The sequence below is a fragment of the Tachypleus tridentatus genome, chromosome 5 (assembly GCF_004210375.1).
Source record: "Tachypleus tridentatus isolate NWPU-2018 chromosome 5, ASM421037v1, whole genome shotgun sequence".
NCBI lineage: Eukaryota > Metazoa > Arthropoda > Merostomata > Xiphosura > Limulidae > Tachypleus > Tachypleus tridentatus.
In genome coordinates, this window is record NC_134829.1 from 40802346 (window position 1) to 40817515 (window position 15170).

A 15170-nucleotide genomic window follows, 5' to 3' on the forward strand; every position below is an offset into this window, starting at 1 on the left:
TGATTTGTATACTGAAGTCTTACAGGACAATATAATATAGAACAAATCTAACAATAACATTATAAAAAGTAAACTTGTTTCATATAACTTACATCTTAAGTTTACTTCCTTGTACGTAGTTATTACCAAATAATTTAATTTGAAAAATTCATCGAATAACTTAAAACAGGAAGATTATTCACACTTGTGACGAAACTTGATTGGTAATGAACTATAACATTTCAATATTATTTTTCCTCTGTAGAGGAATACGTTCTTCTTATGAGGGTTGCAGTTGAATTTTAAGTTTGTTGTAGGATTCAACCGCATTATTATTACTGGAAAGTGACTTTATAAGTGTGTTATTATTTTGATATATTTTCAACCTATCGCTCTCTACAAACCTAACAATTCTAAAGCAAGGTACGTTGTTCTCTCCACGCTCAGCATACAATATTTTCTTTGTATGATTGCTTAAGTCACAGATACGTGCAACAGAAGACATTATTTATAATGAACTATTTCCGTGCACCGCGACTGCCAGAATATCCGTGTTTGTCTCTTCTATATCTACTTTATTATCCAACCATAGCGTATAAAACTCTAACTGACGACAAACCGCAACTGCTGAAACACGAATCGATTTTCAGACAAGTAACATCTTGTCTTGTGTTGATTCTGCTAGAAGTTAAAAAACAACAGCATATTTGAGCTTCAAATTTCCTTTTCTTGTCGTTTTGTCTGGAAATATACTTTGAACTTCAATTATCACTATACTGTTTCCCTCTAAATGCAGGGTATTACCAATGAGTAAAAGACTAAGTACAGGATGAGAAATGATAATTTAAATAAATCATGATCAAAAATATAAATATAAAAAAACGCAACTTCCACATCTTTAATAAATAATCCAATAATTTGATTTTTTTAACTTGCATATGTAGCCTTAAGACAAACAAGGACTAACTTGGAAACAAAGACAACAAGGACTAACTTAGAAATAAAGACAACAAGGACTAACTTGGAAACAAAGACAACAAGGACTAACTTAGAAATAAAGACAACAAGGACTAACTTGGAAACAAAGACAACAAGGACTAACTTAGAAACAAAGACAACAAGGACTAGCTTAGAAACAAAGACAAACAAGGACTAACTTGGAAACAAAGACAACAAGGACTAACTTAGAAACAAAGACAAACAAGGACTAACTTGGAAACAAAGACAACAAGGACTAACTTAGAAACAAAGACAACAAGGACTAACTTAGAAACAAAGACAACAAGGACTAACTTAGAAACAAAGACTAACTTGGAAACAAAGACAACAAGGACTAACTTGGAAACAAAGACAACAAGGACTAACTTAGAAACAAAGACAACAAGGACTAACTTAGAAACAAAGACAACAAGGACTAACTTAGAAACAAAGACAAACAAGGACTAACTTGGAAACAAAGACAACAAGGACTAACTTAGAAACAAAGACAAACAAGGACTAACTTAGAAACAAAGACAACAAGGACTAACTTGGAAACAAGGACTAACTCAGAAACAAAGACAACAAGGACAAACTTGGAAACAAAGACAACAAGGACTAACTTAGAAACAAAGACAACAAGGACTAACTTGGAAACAAAGACAAACAAGGACTAACTTAGAAACAAAGACAACAAGGACTAACTTAGAAACAAAGACAACAAGGACTAACTTGGAAACAAAGACAACAAGGACTAACTTAGAAACAAAGACAACAAGGACTAACTTGGAAACAAAGACAACAAGGACTAACTTAGAAACAAAGACAACAAGGACTAACTTGGAAACAAAGACAACAAGGACTAACTTAGAAACAAAGACAAACAAGGACTAACTTGGAAACAAAGACAACAAGGACTAACTTAGAAACAAAGACAACAAGGACTAACTTAGAAACAAAGACAACAAGGACTAACTTAGAAACAAAGACAAACAAGGACTAACTTGGAAACAAAGACAACAAGGACTAACTTAGAAACAAAGACAAACAAGGACTAACTTAGAAACAAAGACAACAAGGACTAACTTGGAAACAAAGACAACAAGGACTAACTTAGAAACAAAGACAACAAGGACTAACTTAGAAACAAAGACAACAAGGACTAACTTGGAAACAAAGACAACAAGGACTAACTTGGAAACAAAGACAAACAAGGACTAACTTGGAAACAAAGACAAACAAGGACTAACTTAGAAACAAAGACAACAAGGACTAACTTAGAAACAAAGACAACAAGGACTAATTTGGAAACAAAGACAACAAGGACTAACTTAGAAACAAAGACAAATATACACACATTGAAATATTTCAGATTTTGAAACCGGTTTATTCTGGTTCTTAGAAAAAGTTTTAAAACATTTGGATCCACATTCTCCCTTTTGGATGTTATGAAAAATTGTTTCTGTGTTTTATGGCGCAAAGCAGCTAGGCTTTCTGCGCCATGTTTATGATAGTTTAATGTTTTACCTCTTGCGCTCCAAAAACGTGTTTTTTTACTTCAACACTTCTTAAATGTACTTTTACCAATTCAGTTAACCAACTGGCAATTCCAAATGAGAGATTTTTAACAGTCTTACAATACTTCATCCCTCAAATACCACAAACAAATATCCCTGTGAGTCGTTACTTTAATATGGTCCCACAAGTGATCGAACCCAAGACTTTTCTCACGACCGATTGAGCTAAAACAATAATCAGTAATTAGCTTAAAATCATCAAGTGCTTAGACCAGTATTAAAATTTTTCCTTATATAATGGTTTGAAAATACAAGAAATGTAACAAACGTATGGACATTTTTTTTTTACTTACACAATCAAATCCAACTACAGGAAAAGCAATGAAGATGTGGACCTTTTACTCTTATTCTTATGCAAGAGGCTCCGGCATGGCCAGGTGGGTTAAGGCGTTCAACTCGTAATCTAAGTGTTGCGAGTTCGAGTCCCTGTCGCACCAAACATGCTCGCCCTTTCAGCCGTGAACTCGTTATAATATGACGGTCATTTCCCATCATTAATTGGTAAAAGAGTAGCCTAAGAGTTGGCGGTGGGTGGTGATGACTAGCTGCCTTCCCTCTAGTCTTACACTACTAAATTAGGAACGGCTATCGCAAATAGCCCTCGTATAGCTTTGCGCAAAGTTAAAAAACAAACAAAGAATCTTATGCGAAGTGATTGTAGGGCTACCACAGAAAATGTTAAGCCTTTTTAATCACAATATAAGAACACAATACTCAATCGCAGAAAAAATCCCAAATGATTGAGTTCAGCCCTTTTCGCTCTGATACACTTTTAAGATGCCCCCTTTCCTTCTGCACCCTAGTGGCACAGCAGCATGCCTGCGGACGTACAACGCCAGAAACCGGGTTTCGATACCCGTGGTGGCAAGGACACAGATAGCCCATTGTGTAGCTTTGTGTTTCACTTTAAACAATGAAACAACCTTCCTCCCAAAAAAACTTCCAGTGAGATTGAAGTTGTTCAGAAAATGTAGAGATATGAGTTATGATCAGAATTCTAATACAACAGACAAGAGTCCTGAGTTCGACAGAACAGTCTATTCTACAATGCTCTTCGTTTTGTCCATCTCTTTCATTAAATCTATATTATGGTTTTTGTTTCATAATTTATTGTAAAGTGAAAATGAAATGATGTGTAAAATAAAATATATCCCCACCACAACCAAAAGAACAAAATAAAAAAGAGATGTCACCACTTACCTCTCTCTCGTTATTCCCGAAGTTTATTCCGAGATTAGGCATAGCTCGCAGTATAGCAACAATTGACTGAATGGTATTGCTGTACACCACAGGCTTATACTGCAGGAAATCTTGCTGCGTGAACCCACTGTCGTGGATAATTCTATAAAATCATCCAAAAAACAAATACCATTGAATATTTTCCCTCGTACGATTGTATGATGTTTTGGAGACAAAGTTTTTCTTTAAAGAATAACGTAAAATTAATCATTTGACTATAAATAATATTATTCTATATTTTGCTTATCTGCGATCAGTTTTAGATTTTTATGAGGTTTAATTTAAATACATTTAATTATAATTAACTCTTAACTTAAGGTTCTCATTTTTCAGTGTTTTAAGAATATTACAAATATATATATATATATACATTTCTATTAAGTAGTGCGCTGCGTTTTGTTAGTGGCTAGGCATGGCCAAGCGTGTTAAGGCGTGCGACTCGTAATCCGAGGGTCGCGGGTTCGCATCCCAGTCGCGCCAAACATGCTTGCCTTTTCAGCCGTGGGGGCGTTATAATGTGACGGTCAATCCCACTATTCGTTGGTAAAAGAGTATCCTAAGAGTTGGCGGCGTGTGGTGATGTCTAGCTGCCTTCCCTATGATCTTACAGTGCTAAGTCAGGGACAGATAGCGCAGATAGCCCTCGAGTAGCTTTGCGCGAAATTAAAAACAAACCAAACCATTTTGTTCAAGATTATTTAACGTAATAAGCAAATTACCCCGTTTGTTTGGCTCAGAGTTTTCGCACAAAACCTGTACTTAGTCGTCCCTAATTTTGAATTGAAATAAGGCAGTTAGTTAATAACACCCACCGCCAACTCGTGGGTTACTCTTGTCTTAATGAATGGTAAATGTTGACCATTATTCTTATCGTACACATGCGCCTTAGGGTGCTGAGAGCGTTTCGTGGGTATGGCATCGCGAATTATTGGATTTATAGCTAGGGTACGCTAATTATCAACTGAGCCACATTAGGTCCTAACAATATATATATATATATATATATATATATATATATATATATATTACTTAGTCAGCGTTGAAAAAAGTCTTAAAATATTATTTAAAAACTAATACACTTAGACCAAGCAAGAGTTTATCAGGCTATTAAATAGTTTTATTGTGATAGTTTACTGGGGAAGTTGTTTTTGTTTTGTTTTTTAAAAAACACAATCTGCGAGGCCATGCAAGAACCAGAAATAATCGGTTAGTCGCAAGTAGCCTTCTAGTGGCACAGCGGTTTGTCTGTGTACTCACACCGCTAGAAAGTGGGTTTCGATACTCCGTGGTGGGCATAGCACAGATAGTCTATTGTATAGCTTTGTGCTTAATTCCAAACAATCAATCAATCGTCAGAAATCCTACTTAGCATGAAATGGATGAATGCGATGAAACTCCAGCTATACAACTTATTTCAGGAAATAAATGTTCCACTTATGGGTCATTAAACTTTATGGGTCATTAAACTGTATTCATGGGACTTTATCTAGAATATTTTTCGTAAAAACGTTTTACGTTATAAGTAACAATATTAAGTGATACCTCCTCATGCTACAATATTTCACACTATTGTTTCCCTTAACAATGTAATAAATTCATGAAGATGTTTTAAACCATGGTACTTCTTGACATTCATTGTTTCGTGTAACTGTATTTGGTAATACAGTTTGGAAACAACATTACAAGTTGTTTTTTTTCTAACTTCGGAGTAACTTTTTTCCACCACCTTTGGTAAACTCGATTAAAACCACTATCATTGTCCATAGTTTTATTTATAAGATTCTTCAGTATGACAATTTAAGCATCCACCCCAGATAGGTACCGATTTTATACCTAAGACCCAAACCAAAACAACTGACTTAAGAATATTACAAATATGTGTATATGCACATCTATTAAATAGTGCACTTCATTTTGTTAAGTGTTGCCAATTTTGTTTGTTTGCTTTTACCATAAAATATTTAAGTGCCACTAAAACACCGGTACTCACAAGTAACATTTAACCTGTTCAGTGTCGTAGACGAGATCGGTAATACAGTGCCACGGACGAGTTAATTCGTTCTCAATAATACCTAACTTCAACGCTAGATGTCAGCACCATACATGCATTTGACCTACTTACAAATTGTTTCACTTTCGATCCCAAATGGCGTCACGAAAAAGTTACAGTATGAAGAAGCATTAGAGTTGTATTGTAGCAGCTGAAATACTTGGCAGTCAACAGGTTAAAACCACGGTACTTATCGTTAACGGTTCGAACCGTGATGATAAAGAGAAAAGTTCAAACGTTCGATGTATAAACATTGTGGTCTCAGCAGGGCTGTGCGCAGGAATTTAAATGTGACTGCTAGTAGTGAAGGAGGATCATATTAAATATACACACATGCTATATACATAAGCCATACCAACACACGCACGTGCATCATACGCATATAATTAAATAACATTACACTTATCACAATAATCATATCCATGTGACTAGCTATTGGAGGGCCCAGTCCCCTTGCTAGCTCCCCTTGTGAATGCCTTTGACTTTCAGTGTTGGTTCGAACCACAATACTCAGGAATTATGATTGGACTTCAGTACTTACCGATACAAAATGTTATGTATGACTCTTGGAAGTAAGTCTAATCTAATTATGGTTTTAAATCTAATATTTGTATATGTATATATATATACATATATTTTACAATTCACAGTACGTTAATTATAAATATAACGATTCTAATCTCAAACTAATCAAATTTAAACCTGTTCAAATTATACGTCAGTTTTTTATGACTAAGGAAGGATTACTTTAATTTTTATTTCAAGTCTTCTGCATAACTAAAGTTTTAAATTTGTTTATTTCTTTTGTCAGTTCTCAAGGAATATATTGACTACAAAGTTTAAAATAATTGCTTAAATGTAAGATTTTAAACTACACAATCAAACAGAATTATTTCTCTTCGCTATCTTGCTTAAATTATTTAGGTTTGATTTCGTTTAAAGGGCATATATATACATATAATTTTAAAATAGTTTTACATCAGTTGTAACTATTCCATAAAAATAAGTACTTTTCATTAGATGTTGACTACGGAGGCACATAAGGGGCAATTTTAATCTAATTAAATCTCTGCCACTTGGTTGAATGCGTAAGGAGTTTCTCTTCCAATGGAGACCACTCGATAAGAAAAAGGTTAAGCCATGTGAAAAACTAGGACATTCTTGATTAACAAATCGAATTTTATTACAGTTTTATAGCTCTTACTCAGATACATCTATAACGATCTGGGGTAACACAAGTGTAAACTAGGATAGCTACATTTTTTTTACAAGCCAAGCGATAGACATTATGAATCATAAACACATAAAACTTAAATAAGACAGAGTTACACAATTACAAATCTGAACCGAGCGTGGCCCAGTAACTTTCGTCCCAGATAGTAGTGGAACTGCGGGTCCATTGTTTGATTCATGTTACGGTAAGAAATATAATGCAAATAAAAATCAGGTTCCGCAGTTTGGGGCCGTTGGCGCGTTATAAGAGTGACAGTCAGATGAGAGTAGTCCAAGAATTGGCAGTAGGTGCTATTGAATAGCTGCCTTTCCCTCTTATCTATCACTACAAAATTAGGATAGGCTAGGACAAATAGCATTTAAGTAGCTTGCGCGTGTCGCAAAATAGGAACAACAAAACAACTGCCATTCTTCAAATTAATGAATACTATACATATATATATACCTCAACCCTTGAATGTGCATATTGGGTACACAAAAATGTGCCCATAAAATGTTATTCATTATCTGTACAGTGATATGTGTCGTTTGCTTACATATCATAATCCTCAATTTTTTATTTTATTTTTCGTACTTTGGAAGTTTGATTTTAATTTATGATGTGTGTGTGTGTGTGTGTGTGTGTGTGTGTGAATTAACGAAATAAAAAATAGTTTGAAAAATCCATATTTTACAGAGATCCAGATCTATCACAAAAACTTTTACATCAAATGCCCTCTGTGACACAGCGGTAAGAACTGGACTCATAAAGACAAAAAATCGAGTTTAGATAATTCTGGGTAATTGTAGCAGATAGATGTAATTTTGTGTTTAACTACAAACAAACACAGCAAATCTCAATATATTTAACACATACGAGGCTTATGCCACATCCAACCTTTTATGAACAACTTGAACATATTTTTATGTACACATATTTATTTAATAAAGTATCTCCACGGGTGGCGAGTTACTTTCAACAATAGTGAACATTCTCAAACATTAAAGTCTCACAACACGAAAAATCAAGTCGTTATCTTCCAGGTTACTTTGTTTTTGAAACAAAAAATTTTGCTGGGAATTCATAAACGAGTTTATATTTAATGTTTAAAGTTTTACTGGTCCACATTGATGGGCAATTGGAAGAAGGAAAAATTAAAACTACACAATTTATTAAACATAGCTTGTAATTACGTTAATTTGTTTGTACAAGAAGTGCACGAATTTGTGTAAGCAGTTCGTATAACAGACTTTAAATTTACACGTTTGTTTGTTTGTTTGTTTTGGAATTTCGTACAAAGCTACTCGAGGGCTATCTGTGCTAGCCGTCCCTAATTTAGCAGTTTAAGACTAGAGGGAAGGCAGCTAGTCATCACCACCCACCGCCAACTCTTGGGCTACTCTTTTACCAACGAATAGTGGGATTGACCGTCACATTATAACGCCCCCATGGCTGAAACTGAAAGGGCGAGCATGTTTGGCGCGACGGGGATTCGAACCCGCGACCCTCAGATTACGAGTCGCACGCCTTAACACGCTTGGCCATGCCGGGCCATTACTGAATGAAACAATGTTTTCATGAAAATGTATTCCTCCATAAAATACCCATTAACGTAATCCTCTATTTTGAGATAAAAAACATTGTCTTTATTGTTTATTGCTAGATAAATCAACGTTGTCTTTATCTTCTGTTGCTACAGTACGCAACACTGTTGTAATCTTCTATTACTAGTTAGAAAAACAACGTCGTGACCAACTATGACTAGATAAAACAATGTCGTGATAACTTGTTACAAAACAGAACAACATTTTCATATAGTTTATAGTTATAATCATGTGTTACTAAATATAAAAAACATTGTCGTAATTGTTTAGTTACTTTAGTACTAAAAATAACAGTCCTGATCATCTATTATTACATAAAACAATATTTTCTTCATACCTTTTTATTAAACAAACGAACAATGTCTTTATCGGCTATTGCTGGATAGAACAACATTGTTGTAAATGTTTATTGCTAGAAAAATCAATATTCTCTTAATCTTTTATTGCTAGAAAAAACAAATCTCGTAATCGTCTATTACTATATAAAACAATATTATCGTAATTGTCTGTTACTAGATAAAACATCATTTTATGATAGATTATTAGTAGCTTAAACAACATTGTCGTAGTTGTCTATTACTGGGTAAAACAACATTGTTGTAATTGTTTATGACTACACAAAACAACATTGTTGTAAGCATCTATGACTAAATAAAACTACATTGTCGTAATCATCTATTAACAGATAAAACAACTTTGTCATGACCATCTATGAGTAGACAAAACAACATCTGAGCAATAGCTTTCTACTAGATAAAATAATATTGTCGTAATTATCTATTAACAGATAAAACAACTTTGTCATGACCATCTATGAGTAGACAAAACAACATCTGAGCGATAGCTTTCTACTAAATAAAACAACATTGTCGTAATCATCTATTAACAGATAACACAATATTGTCGTTATTGTCTACTGCTATATAAAACAACACTGTTATTTCCTGTCCTGAGAGAATCAACTTTAAGCGTTAATCGAAATACACATTTTCGAAAGATGAATCTATTTTGTCGCAGTTTGAAACTGTTGGAAATGCAAGTTTTCTTTAGATATAAGTTCAGTTAAGTTGTACTTTAGTTAACTGATGTCTAATTGGCTGCAAAATCAACTGTTATCCAATCAGAATTCGAATCTGCTCTGGGCCTGTAAATAAAATTAAAGCAAGTTGCCCATACTACGTTTCAAATGGTATTCTATAGTTGTTGTTTTGCTCTGGTTAGACTCAATGTTAAAAATCACTCTAATTTGTTCGAGTATAAAGCATGTTATTTAGAGATAATAATGACAAACACGTGTAAAATGTGAAATATTATATCAACTAATACTTGTTGTTTTCTATCCTTTTTTAGAGTTAAGCTTAGTGACTAATGAATTCTTTAAAAATTGAATTACTATTTCGATAGTAGTGAAAATAAATCCAATTAGCCATCATTAAGTGAGTATCATTACGTCATCTTGTATTAGTCCGTCCACCAATCGTCATGCAAGTATCAATCCAGTTACGAGTCCGTCTACCAATCATCATGCGATAATCAATCCAGATATAAATCCGTATACCATTCAGCATGTAAGAATCAATCCAGATACCAATCAGCACGTAAGGAGCAATCCAGATACCAATCAACATGTAAGGAGCAATCCAACTACCAATCAACATGTAAGAGTTACAGATATGTGAACCGCTCGTGACGGATTTACAACAAAGGTTTGAATTTTCTTTTTTTTTTTTTTTCACACCTTTAGCCAAACAAAACGATTTAAGACTGTGACATCACAAACTTGTATCATATTTGCTAGGTTTGTTTTTTTTCTTTACATGTTCTAGGCTGAAAATTTTATCAGACAACTGCTTTCTAGGCTTACACAATAACTCGAAACGTAATTACTGATGACGAGAAACCCACTTAAAATAAAAAAGGTATCTCAGAACGGATGGTATGGGTACTATCACTTTTATTGATAAAGAGAGAACAACGTTTCGACCTTCATAGGTCATCTTCAGGTTAACCTGAAAATAACACTCATTCCAGCCGTTCTGAGATACATTTCGAAACGTAATGAATACCTGACAAATAGATCTTTACCAACAACAGTTTAATAAATTTGAATCCCAGTGGTTGATCTCGACACACTTGCTTTTTTTAAGTCTCTTAATATGTCGTTATAATGTGACGGTCAATTCGTTGGTAAAAGAGTAGCCCAAGAGTTGGCGGTGGGTGGTGATGACTAGCTGCCCTTCCTCTACTCTTACACTGTAAACTTAGGGACGGTTAGCGCAGACAGCCCTCGTGTGGCTTTGCGCGAAATTCAAAACAAACCAAATCAAATAAAACGATACAAATTTATAGTTTCGTTTGATATGGCCAAGTGGTTAGGATACTAATATGAGAGTTGTGGGTTCGAATCCTTGTTATTGAAAATGCTTTTTCTTTCAGTCCTGCAGGCGTTATAGTGTGAAAATCAATTCCTCTGATCTACCACTGCTAAATTAATGACGGCTACCGTAGATAGCCCTCGTGTAACTTTGCGCAAAATTCAAGAACAAACAAACAAAACTGTTGGTCCCAAGAAACACACACAAATATATGTTCTTTCTTTCTGCACAAACATGTCACCACGGAGAAAAGTAACTTTTATATTGCAGTCGACAGTACAAAAAACCATGAAACAGTTATTTAACACTACACTTGCCTACCTCTAACAAATAACTTTGAGATTGAGACACTAAACTGTAGGTCCTATGATCGACAGTAGACGTCAATTCTATTAGATGCTTTTAAACACTACATGAAGTAACAGAGACAACAACAGCAAAAGCACCTCATATCCTTCCTATTACAATAATAAAATAAGAATTGAAATACATTTTTTAAATCCGTAAAACACTTGTGTACGCACGCGCGCTTATATGTGTTTCTCTCTGCGCTCATCTTGTGTTCGGTTCGAACAGTGCTGTAAATGTCAAGTAAAATGCTCTGTCTGACTTTATTTTAAAAGTTTAAAAACTTCCTTGGTATGTTCGTAAAATGTGTTCGTGCGTGCGTTTCGCAACCATTTATTTCGCTTACGAAAAATTTGCATCACACCTACGGACAAAGAGAATTCGAGACAAACCCTGGATGTCCCACTCGTCCGACCACGCCCTGACTCATAATAAGCCGCGGCCTAGAACACACGTGCTCTTGTCTATAGATCAAGTCAGAATAACACCACAACGTCTGTCAGTATCTCTTCTGCGCTGCTCGTGGAAAGCTAGCCTTCAGTTTCATTATATTAACAAATTTCGATATTATAATACTGCACAAAGCTCAAGGCACGTTAAATCTCGCAAACATGTGTTACAAAATAGGTTTTACTAGTGTAGAGGAAATAAATATATAAGAAGTGTAATCTGAAACGACACATGTTCTTAGATAAAGGAACGTTTCTGTTTCTCATTTGTTTGTTTGATTGTTTTGAATTTCGCGAAAAGCTACACGAGGGCTATCGGCGCTAGTTGTTCCTAATTTAGCAGTGTAAGAGTAGAGGGAAGGCAGCTAGTCATTACCACCCACCGCCAACTCTTGGGCTACTCTTTTACCAACGAATAATGGGATTGACTTTCACAATATAATGTGCCCACGGCTGAAAGGGTAAGAATGTTTGGTGTGACGGGGATTCGAATCCGTGACACTAAATTATCAAATACAATTTTAGCGATTGTACACTGTCCGAGAAAATATGCTTTATTTGAAAAAAAGCCGTTGAGGTACGAGACTTCTTACAATGAAGTTAATACGAAAAACTGAATTAAAAACTTGATTTGGTTGTTGTTAAGTACATAAAAGGAAACAACACAAGTGAATATTCGGTAAGACAGGGATTCGAATCCGCAGCCCTCAGATTACGAGTCGAGCGCTCTAACCACCTGGCCATGCCATGCCTCTTGTCTCTCATCATCTTTGCCTTGCGGTTACTAATAGGACTGTTTTGTGCCTATATATATAAATTCAAATAAATACACTTACTTCATTTGCTTTACAATTGTGCTCTTGCCTGATTCGCCAGCACCTGGAAATGAAGTTAAAATACGTATAGATTATAAACCAATATTATGTTTAGATCAATGCCAACTGCTACACAGATCATAATTAAACATGAACCTGGTAATGAGTGTAGATAATTAAATATATTGTTTTTACACATAAAAATTAGAATGTTACGTTTCATCAGTTCAACACCCTTCCTGTCAATAATGTTTTCGGCAGTAATTCTACGAGAACTGAAATAGATATTAATACCACTGTTAACATTTTAAACGATCCTGGACAGTTTAGAATAAATCGAAGAAAAAATATCTTTATTAATTTTCAAGAAAACATAAATATCACACTGTTAAAATGACAACAATATTATCCTAGATTCTGGAGATTTGTTAAATGTTTACTATGGCAGCAGTAACTACGCTTTCATTCATGTTACTCGTAAAAACGGGTCAGTGACTTTTCAACAACAGCACCATATCTGAGAGGACAAAGTTTAACTTGATTACTTTCCGGTTTGCATTATCACTAAACTGATTGGGTCTATATTTTAACATTGTCAAGTTTTGATATGTTAATATTAGTTTCTCATAAATATAGCACGTTAAACCACACGTTTTGCAATTCAAGAAAAAATTATTTTTAAAGCTGGGGTGGTGGACGCAGCCTCTCCGAATTGGCATCTCTGGTGGCTTACCTAAAAGTAATAGTTTTATGTCCTTAGCGGCTTGCAATCCATCTTCCTTCAGATTTTTTTCTATTTTCTTACTGCGAGTCATCGCTGCTCGCTCTTCGGCACTCATAGTACATCCCATGATTAAGGCTGCAGTTCGCAGCTCTTGGCCCCGGCGAAGTGGCTTCACCTCTTCACATCATACAATGAGTTGTCACTTTTTAGAACACAAAATACTAAGCTTACCACTGATTGCCATTTTTCGCAAACAATTTTTTTTCGTAACAAAGATAACGCAGTTGTTCTCTAGGAACTTGCGATGTTTATAAATCTCTCACCATCAAAGTAAAAATAAATAAAAGGATTTATTACTTATTCAAAGGAATCCAGGACAGTATGATAATAAAATGAAATAATACGTGGAGGTGACCAATCAAGAACTAGTTTGTAGTTTCCAGTTTATGGTTGCCATGATACCGCACCACAGAACTTGGCGGAGAACATTACGTCAAGATGCTTCCTTCACCCAGCTGTGGAGAACTAGGGACCTTTTAAAACTTTGAAATATTTAGTCTTTTGACTGTTAAGATAATTATTATACACCGTTATTGGATAACAGAAAATAATTTTCAGTACTATAACCTTCCGCTGAGCAAATGATTCGTCGAAAGACACGCTCTTGCATCTGTTTTTGACGTACTAAGTATAAATCGCCCTTAACGTCTGTCTGTTACTTTCGAAACCTCGACGCGCAATCGCGGAAATGCTCGGGGCTCCCTCTGTCACGAACTTTAAGAAAGCAATTAAACAAAAAGTTCAACTAATAACTATCTAGTTGTAGTGATAAAAATGAAAACAACATATTAGGTTAGTATTCTTACATTAACTATGTGTATTTGAGCACACTTCAAGTTGTTTTCCAAATAGTTTTATTCGTTGAAGAATATAAAATTTCAACAAGTCATCACACGGAAATATAATTGTTTAAATTGTAATTATTAATAGATATCATACTGAAGAGTATCGGGAACAATAAAATCTGTGTACACATTTTCAACAAACGTTCATTCGCTGTTAAAATGTTGCAAGTCTCAGATCAACAGTAACGTGTAATAATGACGTCACACCATTTCATCCTTCAGAACATTACTACTTCAACTGTCGAACATTTTTCAAGAATGTCTTTTGTTGTTGTTTTTTAACTTCGCACAAAGCTACACGAGGGCTATTTGCGCTAACCGTCCCTAATTTAGCAATGCAAGGCTAGAAGGAAGGCAACTCTTGGATTACTCTTTTACCAACGAATAGTGGGATTGAGCGTCACATTATAACGCCCCCACGGCTGAAAGGGGGGTGCATGTTTGGTGCGACTGGGATTCGAACCCGCGACCCTCAGAATATGAGTCGAGTTCCTTAATCAACTCGCCATGACCGGCCTCCAAAAAGTGAAAAAGTGTTATGTAAAAAGAACTGACGAAAATTATATAAAGTAATGTTGAAGTTAAAACCTTCCAATATGCTCTCAAAAAGTAATATGCATTCATCTAGGTGTGTGTAATCATGATGGAAGTTGGTTAGTTTCGTACATTACACAGAACTAAGACGGAATTACGACTGACTGTAAACTTTTATGAACTGCGGTTGCCTGTGAAGTTAAAGACTGTTTCTATAGTACAGATTTCACCAGCAATTACATTACGTAAAGCGACATCTGCTACTTAAATTTAAAAACCGAAGCGTGAAATTAAAAATGAATGTATTTTACTTCCTCAAGCTTACAAGGAAAACTTTAACATTATCATGGGGAAAATCAGGCTTAAAATATGAAATACAT

The 15170-nt window shown here is 34.9% G+C and overlaps 1 protein-coding gene across 1 annotated transcript in view; it reads right to left on the reverse strand.

Annotated features, from left to right (window-relative positions):
• Nucleotides 1–14093, reverse strand: part of LOC143250996 (guanine nucleotide-binding protein G(o) subunit alpha-like) — a 46404-nt gene extending 32311 nt beyond the window's left edge. The window contains exons 1-3 of the mRNA XM_076502264.1: nt 13361–14093; nt 12649–12691; nt 3735–3876 (exon numbers count right to left, since the gene is read on the reverse strand). Of these exons, the coding sequence (XP_076358379.1) occupies nt 3735–3876; nt 12649–12691; nt 13361–13478 (303 nt within the window). The 5' untranslated portion in view covers nt 13479–14093. The remainder of the gene's footprint in view (nt 1–3734; nt 3877–12648; nt 12692–13360) is intronic.
• Nucleotides 14094–15170: the final 1077 nt, after the last annotated feature.